This window comes from Maniola jurtina, chromosome 17 (genome assembly GCF_905333055.1).
Source record: "Maniola jurtina chromosome 17, ilManJurt1.1, whole genome shotgun sequence".
Classification (NCBI taxonomy): domain Eukaryota; kingdom Metazoa; phylum Arthropoda; class Insecta; order Lepidoptera; family Nymphalidae; genus Maniola; species Maniola jurtina.
Window position 1 is genome coordinate 11,410,031 of NC_060045.1, and position 18,052 is coordinate 11,428,082.

An 18,052-nucleotide genomic window follows, 5' to 3' on the forward strand; every position below is an offset into this window, starting at 1 on the left:
AACTAGAAAAGAGCTGATAACTCTTAAACGACTGAACCAATTTTTTTAGATTATAGCTAAGAACACTCTCGATCAAGCCACCTTTCAAACAAAAAAAACTAAATTAAAATCGGTTCATTCGTTTAGGCGCTACGATGCCACAGACAGATACACAGATACACACGTCAAACTTATAACACCCCTCTTTTTGGGTCGGGGGTTAAAAACAGTAAAATAAGTAGGTTCAATTGGGCTCTAAATGTCTTAAGAGGCACTTAAGATGGCCTATATTCAATTCAATAATATAACATACCTAAATGGTTCTCATGATCATCTCGATTACGAAACGACGTTCCAATAGTTGAAACATCGGTTTAGCAATCGATTTTATTTCGATGTTATCTGTAGCAATTCGGATAGCGGTCGGCGCAGCGAAAGTGTTTGAAAAACGCCGTCTCATGTAGCGTGGCTTCAGACATGCTGGAGAAACGTGGGTTGCTCCAATTGATAAGAAGCAAGCGAATCTTTTTTATTTTTGACAAAACCTTCAAAAAAAATTACATTTTGTTTATTTTAAATACATATTATTATTGTTTCATATTTGCATGCATGTAATGTTACGCATTATGTACAATCAAAATTAAAATTAAAGAATAGTAGTTGTACCGTGACCGTTTGTTGTAAAATAGCGTTTCGTAATAACATTAGTTGTATTATGAAATTTTATTATTTAAGAAATTACCTACGCGTGTAAATAAATAAATTAAAGTATGAACCTTTAAATCACATATCACAACTAATTATTATTTAAGTAGGAATTATTCCTAGCAAGGTAGCTAAATTCTTATGACAAATAAGTTTTTATTAGTTTATTAGGCAAAATGATTTGGTATAGGATCTGTTATCCCGCAGCAAACGATCTTGACTCTAGAGGCCTACCACCAAACTTTTATGAATGTTTCAAGATGCAAGTCATCGCAATATTGCGTCAGTGAACGAAAAAATTTAAATCCAAAACGTTTTTACGTAATTAATAATTAATATAATTAATCTATATCGGTAATCTATTGATAAATAACTTAACGAAATAGCATTTTTATCTATCTATCTATCTATGCATACATTTTGAGAATTCACTCGCCATATGTGTCAACTTAAGTGGACACATATGGCGCTTGTGGAGTTGCATAAGAGCCCTAGAATTTAAGGAACAACATGTATAATATAAATGTGTAACTCTGTGGGCGGTACTTTAGTAAATAAATAAATAAATAAATAAATAAACTTTTATGTCAAAAGCACAGTTCAATAAGGACTGAAATGGTACATTTGATATGACACATAGAGCAAAATGGCGAGTGAGCTCTCAAAATGTACGCACTATTATATGATCTTCTTGGACAAAAAGAACTTATAAAAAATTAACTTAAAGAATCAATGACAAAAATCAGCAAATGATAACCTCTCTTTTCTATTACTTTGTACCACACTCAACCTCACGATTGCAGCGTAATTAATGTCAGTCGAAATAATTTTGAGTAAGATTTGTTTCTTTTCCAAATTTTGAAACATGATCGTGACACTTGTTTGTCGTTCCGTGTTCATTGTTGTTTCATAAATCTCCATCTCCATGCTCCGATAGATGAGCGGTGGCGGTTAAGAGGGGTCTCTCCGTCACTCGCTCCATACAAACGTCTCTCATTGGAATACTAACCAATCATACTCATTGGAATTTTGTAGAATCGTTCCGGGACTAATATCTATGCCTGTGGTTTTCCAGATTTCCGTTAAAATATTCGGTTTCAAAGTTACGCGGTCTTAAAAATTCACATACAAATCTTTGAGCCCCTGCAATTTTAAAACTACATATTTTTAGGAAAATCTTAAACACCACAGGCACAGATATTAGTTTCTAGAATATGCCTGCAAAATTTCATGGAGTTTGGTTGCTTAATATTCAAATTAAATTGGGACTACGATTGTATGGAGTAAGTGACGGAGAGAGCCCTGTTAAAGTTCATACAAAATTCATCAAAGTTGGTAAATAAGTTGTCTATACTAATAAATAAAATTGGAGTGTCTGTCTGTAATTTCTAAATAACTACCGCATATTAGGGTCATATGGTTATTTGAACGATACTATAACCGAATCACACGTTTTTAAAATTTTTGTCTGTCTGTCTGTCTGTCTGTCTGTCTGTCTGTCTGTCTGTTTGAAAAGGCTAATCTTCGGAACGGCTGAACCGATTTTGACGGGATTTTCACAGACAAGTAGAGAATTGACCAGGTTGTAACATAGGCTACTTTTTTAACCAACATCAAAAAGGGAGTTGTGTTTTTCTACCTATGTACACCGAAATCTCCGAGATTTCTGAACCGATTTGAGTCATTTCTTTTTTAATCGATAGAGGAACTTTGCGACATTGTTTCATAAAAAATTTGGATTCTCCGCAATCCTGATGCTGCAGGGGATCTGACCAATCCACGCGGGCGAAGCTGCGGGCATCAGCTAGTTGGTAAATAAGTTGAAAGTCTCACTGATGTTCAAACAAACACATCGGCCGTTTTAAAAGGCGACGAACTCCACCCTTGCTTTTAAGATAACTCTACTCTATGCAAGGGGTGATCTTGGCAATTTTTTAGTTCCTTGAAATTAAGAGTACTTAGATACTATTTTTAGGGTTCCGTACCTCAAAAGGAAAATCGGAACCCTTATAGGATCACTTGGTTGTCTGTCTGTCCGTCTGTCGTGTCTGTCAAGAAAGAAAAGTAAAGGAAAAAATCCGAAAACCGTGAATTTATGCTTACATCACAAAAAATATATTAAAATAAAATGTGGTCATGCACAAAGTATTTTCAATTTTCAAAGTAAGATAACTATACCACGTGGGCCATCATAATGAAAGGTTTTTGAAACCTTTTTTTTGAAATTGAAAGGAAATTGTTCATTCTAAAAGCGATAAAAAGGTTGGAAAATATATCCGAGTATGGAACCCTCGGTGTGCGAGTCTGACTCGCACTTGGCCGGTTTTTTTTCTCCATGCATGCCTGGCAAATTAGTCAAACTTTGAATAATGATGCATACTATGTCATCAAACTATCAATACAAAGATCAACAAACTCGGAAAAGGTGGCGTGTCATTCAACTGATTGTGTGAAAACATAATATGCAAGTGTCAAACGGAGCACTTTCGCTGGGGCTTCGCGAAAACCGCTACAGCCTTCGAGCTTGCAGTGAGAACGAAACGGGCAGCGCGCGCGCATGTATTACCGAACGAATCGATTCTGAATCGATTTCTACCGATTAATCGATATCCATTGTGGACTGTGATGTGTATGTTATGACGCTCATTTTGTCTTGCAAAACTGTGTTGTCATTAAATATTTATACCTATTTTTCATTTATTTATTATACATGAGATTCGTATAAAATAGGTAACTATTTAATTTCACTTTTCACTTCAAGTTTTTCTCGAATATTAACTAAGTATACCTATAGTTTTATTTATTGAAGTGTTATATTTGCGTGTAAAATACTTAGAAAATATATCAATATGACGCTCAATAACACACAACCTCCGTATAGTCGGGTGACTAGTAAGCTGTTCGGAAAGAAAAGTAAGAAAAACAAAAAGTATGTGAAAATGAAAGCCGGGACTTACAGCGGCCGTGAACGGTAAATACTTTCATTACTTAGTCACTAATTAAATTCAAATACCTTTATTTCATGTAGGACAACTTGATGTCTGCTGTCGGTTTGGAAAACAGTTTCTACTGAGAAGAGTCAGCAAGAAATTCAGCAGATCCTCTTTTAAAAAAGCTAAATATTATGTAGTTACATCAAAGCATCAAGTTTTCTTATCTTGTTTTAAATATTCGTATCTGAATGCAAAGCCGACTATGCAATTTCGACATAATGAAATTCATCAATAATTGTGTAATATTCTTGATTTAATTAATGTTGTTTTACACATTTCAATTTATGCAAGGAAAAATACGAGATATCTTTCGGAATCCTATTTTAATACATCTATATCTATACTAATAAATAAAATTGGAGTGTCTGTCTGTAATTTCGAAATAACTACCTCATATTAAGCTCATATGGTTATTTGAACGATACCAACACTGAATCACACGTTTTTTAAATTTTTGTCTGTCTGTCTGTCTGTTTGAAAAGGCTAATCTTCGGAACGGCTGGACCGATTGGCTGGTTTTCACAGACAAGTAGAGAATTGACCAGGGAGTAACATAGGCTACTTTTTAACCGACTTTCAAAAAGGGAGCTGTGTTTTCCTACCTATGTACACCGAAATCTCCGAGATTTCTGAACCGATTTGCGTCATTTCTTTTTGAATCGATAGAGGAACTTCGCGACATTGTTTCATAAAAAATTTGGAGTCCAACTCCTCAATCCTGATGCTGCAGGGGATCTGACCAATCCACGCGGGCGAAGCTGCGGGCATCAGCTAGTACCTACTATAAATGCGAAAGTGTGTTATTGTTTATTGGTTTGTCCTTCAAACACGCCCCAACGGAGCAACGGATTGACGTGATTTTTGCATGTAGATGAAGACTTGGAGAGTGACATCAAATGCAACTTTTAAGAGTTCCGTACCTCAAAAAGAAAAACGGAACCCTTGTAGGATCACTTTGTTGTCTGTCTGTCTGTCCGTCTGTCGTGTTTGTCAAGAAAACCTATAGGGTAGGCACTTCCCGTTGACCTAGAATCATGAAATTTGGCAAGAAGGTAGGTCTTATAGCACAAGTAAAGGAAAAAATCGGAAAACCGTGAATTTGTGGTTATATCATACAAAAAAAGAATGTGTTCACGAAAAATTTAATTCACTTAATCTGTATATAAATGGCACAGACCGCTATTAACTTACAGAGTTGTACGATATAATAATAATATAATTTTTAACGATGATACGGAACCCTGCGCGAGGCCGACTCGCACTTGACCGGTTTTTATCCCGGTTTAAATTTTTAATCATCTTTAATCCACACGGACGATAAATCAGGGGCTTTATCTAGTCATGTTATAAAAGCGTATTTCACAAAGGATTTCTGTACTTTCGCAGTTTATGATTGTTTCTACTTTGTATGCCGACTGTATAAGTATTTGAGGTTAGGTAAAGGTTAGGCCGATGGAGAGAGCTATGTTCGGAGTTTCTTTACATGATAAAATCAGAAATGTGCAGAAGAACCAGAGAAACCGACACAGTCTAACGGGCTGCAAAACTGAAGTGGCAATGGGCGGGGCACATAGTTTGAAGAACCTATAGATACTTAGACGTTGCGTTCTCAATTGCTGGAATGGATATCTCACACCCAGAAAGGTGGTGAGTTGCACAAATGCCATCAAACAAGACATAGGAGTTCGCTGGATCCAGGATTTCGGGTATGAAAGACCCTTCAAGGGACATGTCCAACAGTGGATCCCTATCTGTTGATGATGACGACTTCGACGAAAGATTTTAAAGCTACGATGGCTTGTTGATCTTCATAGCCATATTATATCTTCAAAAACATATCATGTGAAAACATAACTTATACATAACTTTATGCCCGCGACTTCTTCCGCGTGGTTTACACTCAAACTAATATTTTACCGCCATAGAGGTAAAATTTTCAAAAATCCTTTTTTAGCGGATGTCTGCGTCATAAATAGCTACCTGCATGCCTTTCGGCCAGATCCATCCGGTACTTTGAGCTGTGCGTTGATAAAACAGTCAGTCAGTCAGTTATTAGTCATTTTTCTCTTTGCGTGTCTAACTGCGGTACTTAAAAGGGCTCTCTCCGTCACTCGCTTCATACAATCGTAGTTCCAATTTCATTTGAATATTAAGCAACTAAAGTCTATGAAATTTTGCAGACAAATTCTAGAAAATAATATCTGTGTCATTGGTGTTTTAGATTTTTCTAAAAATATGTAGTTTTAAAATTACAAGGGCTCAAAGATTTGTATGTAAATTTTTAAGACCGCGTAACTTTGAAACCGAGTATTTTAGCAAAAATCTGGAAAACCACAGACATAGATTTTAGTTTCTAGAATATGTCTGCAAAATTTTATGGACTTTGGTTGCTTAATATTCAAATGAAATTGGAACTACGTTTGTATGAAGCGAGTGACGGAGAGGCCCCTCTTAAAGTCTAGACTGAATACTTTAAAGACTTTCCCAAAGAAGATAATATGCCATAATTTATGTATATATGCATTTTTATTTACTTCCCTAAGTTGCTAAGAGGTGTAAGTGATAATAATTAAGTGAAAAATCATGGAAAGCTCTAGAAAAGTCAGTAAAGAATATAATAATGGGCCTCTTATCTTGTCACTCTGATTTGTGGAACACATAACTACGGTTGTACCTAATCATAGGCTGACAGAAACATAACATGCAATGGTGTGCACTCCATATAAGCAGTAAGGCATTGCTTAACCTATTGTACCTATACTTAAAATTATTAAATTTTTCCTTTACTTGTGCAAAAAGACCTACTCGTAGCTGCCTTCCAAATTTCATGATTTTAGGTCAACGGGAAGTACCGTATAGGTTTTCTTGACAGATACGACAGACGGACAGACGGACAGACAGATAGACAATAAAGTGATCCTATAAGGGTTCCGTTTTTCCTTTTGAGGTACGGAACCCTAAAAATGTTAAAATAATTTTGGTCGATATATACCTACCTATTTTTCAAAATACTGGTTTTAGGAGTCTTGTTACATATCAATGCGGTCATTAGATAAATAATTAATTTATATTATATACTAATAACCGGTTAAATTGACTAATTTATAGACTTATCCACCACTTACGAAAGACTAAATCCGTGAATTAACACCGTTACTTATATGCTAATGAGTATTATGTATCACAACTTGTCATTGATATAACATGTCCCGAAATAGTAAGCAGAACCTGTTAGACGAGCTCGCCAAAACATACATTGCCTAATAAAAAGTAGGTAATAGCTGGTTTGTGACGTCACATGCCTGCGAGTGAAAACGAGATAAAAGTGAAATTGACCGGCAACTGGTATCAGATGTAATATCGATGATGTATCGGGGTTTGTTATGTAACAGGCAGCTTCTTGTTCAGTAGGTATGGTACGCGACAGGTCGAGATCGCAATCGGGGTAAGAGGCGAGGGGGGACGCCCCGCACACTCGCACGTCACCCGCGCTATCTCGTACTGGATTAGCGGGAGCTGGTTTCTAAAATTCTTTTTTTTTTTTCAATTCTTTTGTAAAATTTCTAATTCCGGTCAAGTGCAAGTCGTACTCGCACACAAAGGGTTCCGTACCATCGCTTGTCAATTTTTTTTTTATAGCGAAAATTCTATTATTTTTGTTATAGCGAGCAATAGAAATACACACTCTGTGAAAATTTCATCTACCTACAGTTCATGAGATACAGCTGACAGACAGACAGATGGACGGACAGACGGACGGACAGTTTGTGTATATACAGTAGACCGCTAAAAAGACTAGGTAGTCTATGAACGGACGCAATAAAAAAAAATCTAGTTTAACGAGTTTATTCTCACATAATCACTTTCATTATAATATTACGTGTTTTTGTATTCAAAATCAAAAGTCCGCCTTTATGATTCAATAGCTTATCGAGTTCTTTAGTACTACAGGTACCTATATCATTTTCAACTTTTACCCGGTTGAGTGGTCTTCGAATATATCCCTATGCATGTAAACTGTACGCATGCGCCGGCACGCAAACTCATTTTTCAAGAAAATAATAAATATAGATATCGTGGTTTTAGCCGTTTTAGTATTGGTAGCGAAAGTTACTACGGAGCGATGAAATGTTCATACATAATTTTTAAATAAGTAGGTACATATAAAATTGCGGAACCGGTAGGATTCGAATTTCGAACCTTCGCATCAGTCAACCAATCAAAATCATTTATTCAAAGTAGGTGTTTGTACACCTTCTGTTTGTTGATTTGAAAGATGATATGATATAGGTAGTGGTGATAATTAATTACGTAAACTTAAAACTAAAGCTACCAGGGTCCCAAACGCGCCCAGGTCTGAGAAGAGCCCTCAAAAAACTCAGCCGGGTATTCTTTTTTTTTACTATCACCACTTTACAAAAGCAATATACGTGAGCAATATGTCATTTCTCGTTCTAAGAGCTGTAAGTAATATGGGCCTTTGAAAGTAGTTTCGATAACTGAAAATACATACATAGACTGCTAAAAACATAACCTTTCCTTTCGGCTTTGCCGTAGTCGGGTAAAAAGTGTGCTATTCAGTCGCTTCAGTACTGAGTGAACATTTATTACATTAAATCTCAAACTTCGGCACAGGCAGCAAGCGAACCGTGGCGTAGCGGTCAGGGCGTCGTCGGCCGCGAACCCAAAAGACGTAGGTTCGAATCCTTCTGGTTCTGCAATTTTTGATACATGTATTCAAAAATTATTTAGAAATTTTCTTGAAGTGGAGGTAAACACTATCATAAAAATTATAAATAAAATATGTTCACACATGCAATATAAATCACGTCGAGCCGTCGCTCCATTGCTACTGATTAAAGGACAAACCAACGAACCAACTAGGTATAGGCCGCAAAAAGGCCAAATCTGGACCTACAATAAAAGTTGGTCACTCATCCTGTTATCAACTTGTATCACATTTTGTATAAGTATAATGTATCATATTTTTTTGTATCTTGTTATTCATGTTACGTATTTGTCCAACAGTGCTAACACGGCGATGGACAATGACGTCACGCCGGTATACCTCGCCGCGCAAGAAGGTCACCTGGCTGTACTGAAATACTTGGTACTAGAGGCTGGGGGAAGACTGGACGCGCGCGCTCGCGATGGGATGCTGCCAATACATGCAGCGGCACAGACTGGCTGCCTGGACTGTGTTAAATGGATGGTAAGAAATACTTGGTACTAGAGGCTGGGGGAAGACTGGACGCGCGCGCCCGCGATGGGATGCTGCCAATACATGCACCGGCACAGACTGGCTGCCTGGACTGTGTTAAATGGATGGTAAGAAATACTTGGTACTAGAGGCTGGGGGAATACCGGATGCGCGCGCACGTGACGGAATGTTGTCAATACATGTAGCGGTATAGACTGGCTCCCTGGACTGTGTTTAATGGATGGTAAGAAAAACTTGGTACTAGAGGCTGGGGGAAGACTGGACGCGCGCGCCCGCGATGGGATGCTTCCAATACATGCAGCGGCACAGACTGGCTGCCTGGACTGTGTTAAATGGATGGTAAGAAATACTTGGTACTAGAGGCTGGGGGAGTACCGGATGCGCGCGCACGAGACGGAATGTTGTCAATACATGTAGCGGTGTAGACGGGCTCCCTGGACTGTGTTAAATGGATGGTAAGAAATACTTGGTACTAGGGGCTGGGGGAAGACTGGACGCGCGCGCCCGCGACGGGATGCTGCCAATACATGCAGCGGCACAGACTGGCTGCCTGGACTGTATTAAATGGATGGTAAGAAATACTTGGTACTAGAGGCTGGGGGAGGATCGGATGCGCGCGCACGAGACGGAATGTTGCCAATACATGTAATGGTACGTATAGACTGGCTGCCTGGACTATGTTAAATGGATGGTAAGGAATACTTGGTATACTAGAGGCTAGGGGAAGACTGGATGAGCACCCGGGACAGGATGATGACAATACATGCACTGGCGTAAACTAACTGCCTAAGATTTTTTCAAAATTACTCAACTTCATGTAGCAAGCAACTTACTTATGGCAAAATATGTAAAAAGACCATCAGCATACTTGAAAATATGTTTAAACTTATACATATAGTAGTTAAAATTTAGTTTTTTTTTATTGTTCCGATTGTTAAATATAAAAACAATAAAGTACAAGTAAATCGAAAAAAATTGTCGAAGGGGATAGGTAAACTTTGTAACCTACCTTTGAGGCTTTGACGCTGGTCTTTACACTTTACATTTGAATTTTTTGAAACGGATATTTATGAAAGTGACTGGCAAACATAATTCGCAAAATAATAAATTTTTAATCGAACGTCATTATTATGTTACACCTTCGCCTATATCCGACAGCTAATTTCCATACATTACATAAAACCACAGGTAATCTATTTTTTACAATACGCCACAGTAGGCGTCGTTACGTAAAAGTAATTCATAAGATTTTCTCTTATATTATCCACTAATTAGAGTTCAATAACTTTCCGCAATCAATCACAGAGCAGGAAACGATCAGAGAGCACGCTCAGACTCTTAAGGCATGGATACACACAAAGTGCATCAGGCTGAGTACAGTTAGGAGGACAGTCTAGTTGTCAATTTTCATACGAAAAGTAATAACGTTTTTCTCCCCGTAAATGTACTCCAATTTTCATAATTTTAAGAAATGTTGTAGATATAATGAAGAACTACGCTCATACGTTTAAATTTTGAAGAAATATTGCTTATGTTAAAAGTTACTGGCGACTAAGTATATATATATATATATATATATTTATTTTTCATGTACCAAAATTGTAGTTACAAAGTTAAGATAAATTAAGCTATGTACAAAGGAAATGCTTATCTCTAAACAGAGATTTCTTCCAGCTTCCCCGTGCAGGTTGTGAGTAAGGTGCATAAATCCACCATGCAAACGCAGGTTGTATACAAATTGTACAGGTGTTGTTTGTAATACAAATGCAGGTTGTAAGTATCCACATTTTTGACCTAAAAATTTTTTTGAGTATTTTAATTTTTTTCAAAATACTAAAAAAAATAAAACTTACGCTAGATTAAGGTGTATTGAATCTAATGAGACCAAAATTGACCGCTGTAGAATTGTAATGTCTGTCACCCATCGTGCATAATGTGTGTTGAAGCCTTAACAATTTCTTCGACTATAATAATTTATCTTATGACTACGCACAAAGCACATTCATGGCACAAAGAAATATGGTCTAAATCTAACTTGTGCATTTTTCATGAGACTTTTTTGCTGGTTATTTTGTAGTAAAGTGAAACAGGATTCGAGTGGCAAAATAATTTATTCAAAATTGAAATTTATTTATATTGTCATGTAGGACAACTAGCGTCTCATATGCTGCACCTGTGACTCTACCACCTGTTCGGAATGAAGATTTTACTGAGAAGAGCCAGAAAGAAACTCAGCGGTTGCTCTTCTCGCGTTCTTAAGGGATATTTTCGTATTTTTTGTATGAGTAACTACGACTTAAACTTAATATTACAAGTAAAACATAGCGTCTAAAACCAGCTCTGGGATTATTGCTACGTTATGCCAAAAAATCATCAAAATCGGCCTTGTAACTAACTAGGGCGGTATTGGGCCGATGATAGGAAGGGAAATACTATCACTCAGACATACACACACAACCTTTTACCCCAAATGCATAATAGGCAGGTAATATCTGTTCAATCGTGCGTGGGTAAAAAATACTATAACTACTATTAATACTAAAATTACAGCATTTTTAAATTACGTAGAACATAAAATTGACTTTAAATATAAAATATTGTTTATAATCCACATTTTTACTAGTGGGATATCCGCCTTTCCAGCGTCATGTCGTTTTAGTATAATGTAATACACATAATACAGGAAGCCTATGCGGCTATATTACGAAGTGACCATTACTCACAATAAGATTAAAATCCAATTTCTCAGTATAAAGTTATGTACACAATATTCTGTGATGTGTTTACGCTTTCCATCAAATCAGATCAATTTACTTTTGTATAACTACTGTCTGCCCCGCCCTCGCTATTTACAGCACAATAAAACAAGTGTAAATTAAAAATTTATAACACCCCCGACAAGTGAAGGTTACAGTAACTAGAAAATAGCTGATAACTTTCAAACGGCTGAACCGATTTTCTTGGATTATAGCTAAGAACACTCTCGATCAAGCCACCTTTCAAACAAAAACTAAATTAAAATCGGTTCATTCGTTTAGGCGCTACGATGCCACAGACAGATACACAGATACACAGATACACACGTCAAACTTATAACACCCCTCTTTTTGGATCGGGGGTAAAAAAATCTGGTTAGATAATACTCAATGGAATTATTGCGGGTAAAAATATATTTGAATAATAACTCAGCATTTATAGTTCGCACATCAATTTTGATTTTTTTGCGATACATATTCTTGTAGTGTTTTATTGCGTTTAGTTCTGAATAGCGAAACTTGTATTAAACGTCTAATTTTTCCCAGATAGTGGAACGCGGTGTGGACCCTAACGCAAGAGACGGTGATGGAGCTACGCCCCTCCACTTCGCCGCATCAAGGGGACATCTTTCCACAGTGCGGTGGCTTCTCCGCCATGGTGCCAGACTCCATCTGGACAGGCATGGCAAGAGCCCCATCAATGATGCTGCAGAGAATCATCATTTGGAGGTAAGTCTTCGTTTTTATCAAGTTCTGAGTATTAGACTGAGGTCTACTTGAGAACTCTGGCATCAAAGGGGAAGTCTTCATAGCGTGGTGATGTCTACGGCTTAGTGCCAGAAAACACATGGATAGACATGGCAATTGTGACGCCGAGAATCATCATTTGGAGATCATTCTCTTCTCTTAATATGTTGCACTAGGGTTTGTAAGTAATTCCAAATTCTGGTGTCAAGAGGCATCTCTCCACAGTGAGGTGGCATCTACGCCAGGTTGCCAGAATACACTTGGACAGGCATGGCAAGAACCCCATCGCTTATTATTATTTGCGCATTCAGTTCCCACCAACTTGAGTAACGTTTCAAAGTGTGTAATCAGCCATCGTAACTACGGCTCTATCTGTAATTATTTATCAGTAAATCACTTAGGGCATTCCGTTTCCTGGGTTTCGTACCCGAAGGGTGCCAGTGGGATCATATTACTAAGCCTCCGCTGTTCGTCTGTCTGTCTGTTTTTCAGTCTGTCTGTTAGCAGGCTGTCTCGTAAGTTACAGCCCGTTAAACAGACAGACCCATGATAACCATAATAGGTAGTTGAAATCTAAAATAAAAATTCAAAATGCGCGCTATGCGCGCCCTAAATTAAAAATTTAAATAAAAAGTTCATAATTTTGTACGGAACTCTTCATGTGCGAGTCCAACTCGCATTGACTGGTTTTTTTATTCATTTATTATCAGATGAGATTGCAATGAAATGAAAAATGATGAAGCTGTCAGCACCAAATTATTACAATAACAAAATATTCACACATAGATTGTATCAACAAACTAGATCAAACAACAGGTTTTGGTTTGTAAATTAATATCTATGTTAATTTTAGTGATAGGCACCTACTTCTCATAGGAGGTCAACGGATGTAATATGATGACTAGACATAGAACAGACTATCGCTTTTACGTAATCTTTTGTCCGTTGAATATTAAAATGATTGAGCAATTATAATTTTTATTTAAATGCATAATGATTTGGCAGGAAAAGTACTCAGTACAATATCTTCTATTTTTAACCCCCGACCCAAAAAGAGGGGTGTTATTAGTTTGACGTGTGTGTCTGTGTATCTGTGTATCTGTCTGTGGCATTGTAGCTCCTAAACGAATGGATCGATTTTAACTTAGTTTTTTTGTTTAATGGAAGAAAATCGGTTCAGCTGTTTGAAAGTTATCAGCTCTTTTCTAGTTATCTTTTAGTGGTTTTAGTGTTGGAGGTTTTTAAATTTTAAGTTATCAAACTATAGCTAGTCTTTGTCAATCCCTAGATGCAAGCTATCTAGAAGCGAATCGATCTCTGTATCAAATTTTGTCAAAAACGGTTCAATGTATGGGCCGTCAAAAACTAACAGACAGTTCCAGAGACAGATAGACAGACCAGACAGACACTTTCGCATTAATAATATTAGTATAGATGGATAATGAAACGTGTAATAACGCTGATTAAAAACGGCGAGATTATTTGATTAAATGATAAAAGCTGATTGTAAAAGGACCTTACAGAAAATATGTCGTGAACTAAGCAATTACCCATCAATGCTGTTAACTCCTTGAGTTTTGCAAGTTATAATGGATACTGTTGCACAAGAAATCGAAGCTATTACCTTTAGAGAGGAGGAAAGGAGGAGGGAGATTATGTTTTTGATTTAGTTTTATTAATTTATTAGATAAGTTTTATTAATACTAATTACTACTATATTTATACTAATGAAGAATTATAATGACATTCGCCGTAACTCTAAATACCAGAGCGAGATTGCATTTTTGAGAACACTCAGGCAACCTTCATTTCCTCACGATATTTTCCTTCTCTAATTGCTTAAAACGCAAATAACTCCGAAAAGTTAGAAGTCCGTGCCCGAAATCGAACCCCGGACCCCCGACTGGAAGGCAGACGTCTTGACCACCAGGCTATCACCGCTTTTCTACCCAGATTACTTTTAAATTCGTGAGGATCTCTTACCTAGTAGCTAACATCTGTAGGTCGATCCCGAAAAACTTGCATCAATTTTTTTTTAACATTCTCTCATTTACTTATTATCTCATTAATAAATACCATATTATTATTAAACACAGTTAAAAAAATAAAATAAACAGAAACAACAAAAAATCAAATAAGTAACAGAAACAAAAAAGAAATAAAATAATGGAAACAACAGAAAACTATATCAATCATTATTACAATCGCAATGGCTATGATTGGCTGAATTTATGCTATTCTTGTTGCAACAATGCATTGTAGCCAATAGTGAGCGAGCGTCAACCAATCAGCGGTGATTGCGATCGTGAAATTGTAGCTTTTTTTTATTCAGTATAGACAAGCGCTTGACCACAATCACATCTGATGGAAAGTGATGATGTGGCCTAAGATGGGACGCGTTTACATAGAAGGTGCCTATTCACTGTTGTTTTAAGCTGTACAGCATTCTACCGCAGTCGAGCTGCTGGTATACATAGAAACGGTTAGGCAAGTTAATATTTGAACGCGTGAATTAACAGGCATCTTTCGCCCACTGGCTCGTATCAATCGGGCTAATTATATACGATTTGCTTCATTTGGTCCATGTTAAGCTGATTGCTGTACGTATAATTGATAGAAACTGTGTGCTTGAGCAAACGGTATCAAGTGTTGCGATGTAATAATTACCACCAATCAACAATTTATGGATCTTGCAATGTTAAAATTCAACTTTTTTCTAATGTCATCTAAAAAATTACGAAGAAAAAAAAAAAACAACTAAATTTTTGATAATAAATGAGTAAATGATAGTGCAGTTTAGAATGCCGTGTAAAAAGAGTGTAAACCATCTATAATAATTAATAGTTGTATGACAAAATCTAATAAGCACTTAGATTCCTATTTGTAACTAAGAATTATTTTCTCCGCTGGTATCAAGACGACTACCCACCGATTCTATTTGAGCAAGTGAAATTTTTGTCCCGAGAAAGCCTTATGTTACGTCATCACTATAAAATCAGAGCTATTACTGACCATACGATATTGTGTTACCGACTATTACGTCCATACATTACAAAGCCTTTGTCATTCACGATTCCCGTGTAAGAAATGTGGAAGTCGTGATCGTGTCTGATTCGTGACGTTATCCACGATGTCACGATATGACAAGCACTTCCATATCGTAATGATATAATTTCTTATTTACACTTATGGTATTATGACAGTAGACCTACTTATACTCCTACACATATAAAGGTAAATGATGGGAGAAGGGGGGCTTATGCAGGTCTTAATCGACTCTTTTCATGAAAAAAAACCTAGTTAGTTCCTAGGGCGATCGCAGCGAGCGCAATTTTTTTTTTCAATACAAATAAAAAGCGAAAAATAAACGGGTTAAGCCAAACAACATTTCATGTTTGAAAGCACCTCTTTTTACTTTTGTCATGTTTTTTATCGCGGAAAACAATGAGTTCCCAGGGGATTTTCCCCCAAAACCCCCCCTGACTACGTCCATAGACCTCATAGATTTTTACGCGATCATGCCCAAGCGTGCCGCGTCCATGATGCGCAGGCTAGTGAGTAGTACCAACACTCTCTTCAGGGCATTGACCATGAAACTGGATAGTTCGAGGTGTTGGGGTGGTGCGCACATAGGCGCCAGGAGACTCTCTCAGGCATTGTAAAGGGTTAGTTTAAAAGTAGGATTAGTTGTTAAGTTCAGCTAGAAATAATTACTAACATATCTATGGTTAAGTGATTTTTGTAGTACGTTATGTTGTGCCTGGAATAAAAGTTTATTTATATAAGTTTCTCTCTCTATTTAAGTAAAATGGCTGAACTTCAGTACTTATAAATATTCTTCTGTTGTTCACAGTGCTTGAACGTGCTGGTAGCTGCAGGGGCTGCTGGTGCAGACAACAAGCAACTCTCCTCATATAAGGCGATACACGCTTGTGCCTGTGCACCAGGGGAGGCTAGAGTAAGTTTTTTTTTGCTAAACATAGTTTTTTTTTAATTATTTTATAGCTAGCGATTTTTACAAATATTATCTTAAATTACATAAAGTTACTTAATAATTTACATCTATATAAAATCATTTAAAAGTACACACTACATGCACATAAATTTTTTCATAAATTACACGGTAACCTTATATAAATATAATAGTAAGATTATGAAGTTTTTTCTAACCCTTTTACGCCCAAATTAAATGAAAGAAACATATTACAGTCTCAGTACTCTTAACTTACTAGCTTCTAATTTATTTGACCTTAATTTACCTACAAAAGCTAGGCACAATACTTTGGATTTTTATTCCAAGGTGCCGATTTCGTAAAACGTTTCGTAATTTCTACAATCGATTTCCAATACTGAAGATAATGTTAAAGTAGAATTTAAATGTTATTGAATTTTATTATGGAATTTAATTTTTTATACGTTTATATATATTTACATTGATTAAAAAAACTAGACATAAAAACAACTCTATTTTTTTTTAATAATTACTTAACCCGTTGGATGCATGAAGGACTTTACAAAAATGTTATTATTTTTTTCCAGTGTGCCTTACCAAACTGCATCAATGCAAACGGAAGTCGTACGCCATTCTACTTACACCCACCAGAGAGAGAAAGACTCAGTTCCACGCACGAGCGTCGAGGCTCTCTGTCATCTACTGTTGGCTCTATAGGCTCAGCGCGTTCTGGACCGGCCGATGGACTGTATATCAACCCTATGCAAAGGACTTCGGCTAGCGTGACACATCACAGCTCTTCGGGGGAAGAAAGTTCTGGTAAGTTCTTAGGGATTCCTAAGGCTCTCCCTCGTCAAACCTTGGAGTTTATAAGATCAGTGCCGTCTGAACCACCCGATGGATTGATATCAACCATATGTAAAGGACTTTGGCTGGCGTGACACATCACAACTCTTCGGGGAAGAAAGTTCTGGTAAGTTATTAAGGATCCCTAAGGCTCTCCTCGTCAAACCTTGGAGTTTATAAGATCAGCGCACTCTATGTAGGCTGATGGATTATATCTCAACTATGTGTAAAGGAATTTGGGTTATGTAACTCATCACAGCTCTCCGGCGCTGAATTCCGTAATTCATTGAATTATTTGTCTTGATCAAGAATGTGATTCCTCATATTGTATAATATCTTCTCATATCAATGTCTCAAAAGTAAGGCTCATGAATCCATAGCTTATTTTTGTGAAAAAATCCCCAGCCAGCACAGATAAAGATTGTATCATAAGGGTTCACGAAGAGACAAACCCCTTTTAACATCAGAAATTAAATGAGTGTATTTAGGGATAGGTATAACCGTGAAGTTCGCTCTGGTAGACCTTTTTACCAAATTCACCATGAATTCTCTTAGGTCATTGCATGATCAATCAGTTTTTGAACAATTTGATTACCATTACCATTCACACTTTTTCCACGTAACATGAGGTCATAAAACGCGTGAAGAAGCGTAACCAATGCCAGACGAAACTGAACGGAAGTACCAAACAAGTGCAGTGGAAAATACCGGAAACTGATCTGGCGTTGGCTTCCAGTCGATTCTCTATATTCGGATGGAAAACACTGTTAACAAAATGTGCAGTAGTTTCTTAGGTATGAAAATAATAGCTGTGAATGTTGACGTGATTACGAGGAATAAAGTGGTATTTTCA

The 18,052-nt window shown here is 36.9% G+C and overlaps 1 protein-coding gene across 6 annotated transcripts in view; it reads left to right on the plus strand.

Annotated features, from left to right (window-relative positions):
- LOC123874064 (espin) overlaps positions 1 to 18,052 on the plus strand; it is an 88,234-nt gene that overhangs the window by 46,189 nt on the left and 23,993 nt on the right. For all 6 annotated transcript variants that reach the window (XM_045919228.1, XM_045919227.1, XM_045919225.1 and 3 more), the window contains 4 exons: positions 8,706 to 8,889; positions 12,201 to 12,383; positions 16,255 to 16,359; positions 16,941 to 17,172. In XM_045919228.1, coding sequence (XP_045775184.1) covers positions 8,706 to 8,889; positions 12,201 to 12,383; positions 16,255 to 16,359; positions 16,941 to 17,172 — 704 coding nt within the window. The remainder of the gene's footprint in view (positions 1 to 8,705; positions 8,890 to 12,200; positions 12,384 to 16,254; positions 16,360 to 16,940; positions 17,173 to 18,052) is intronic.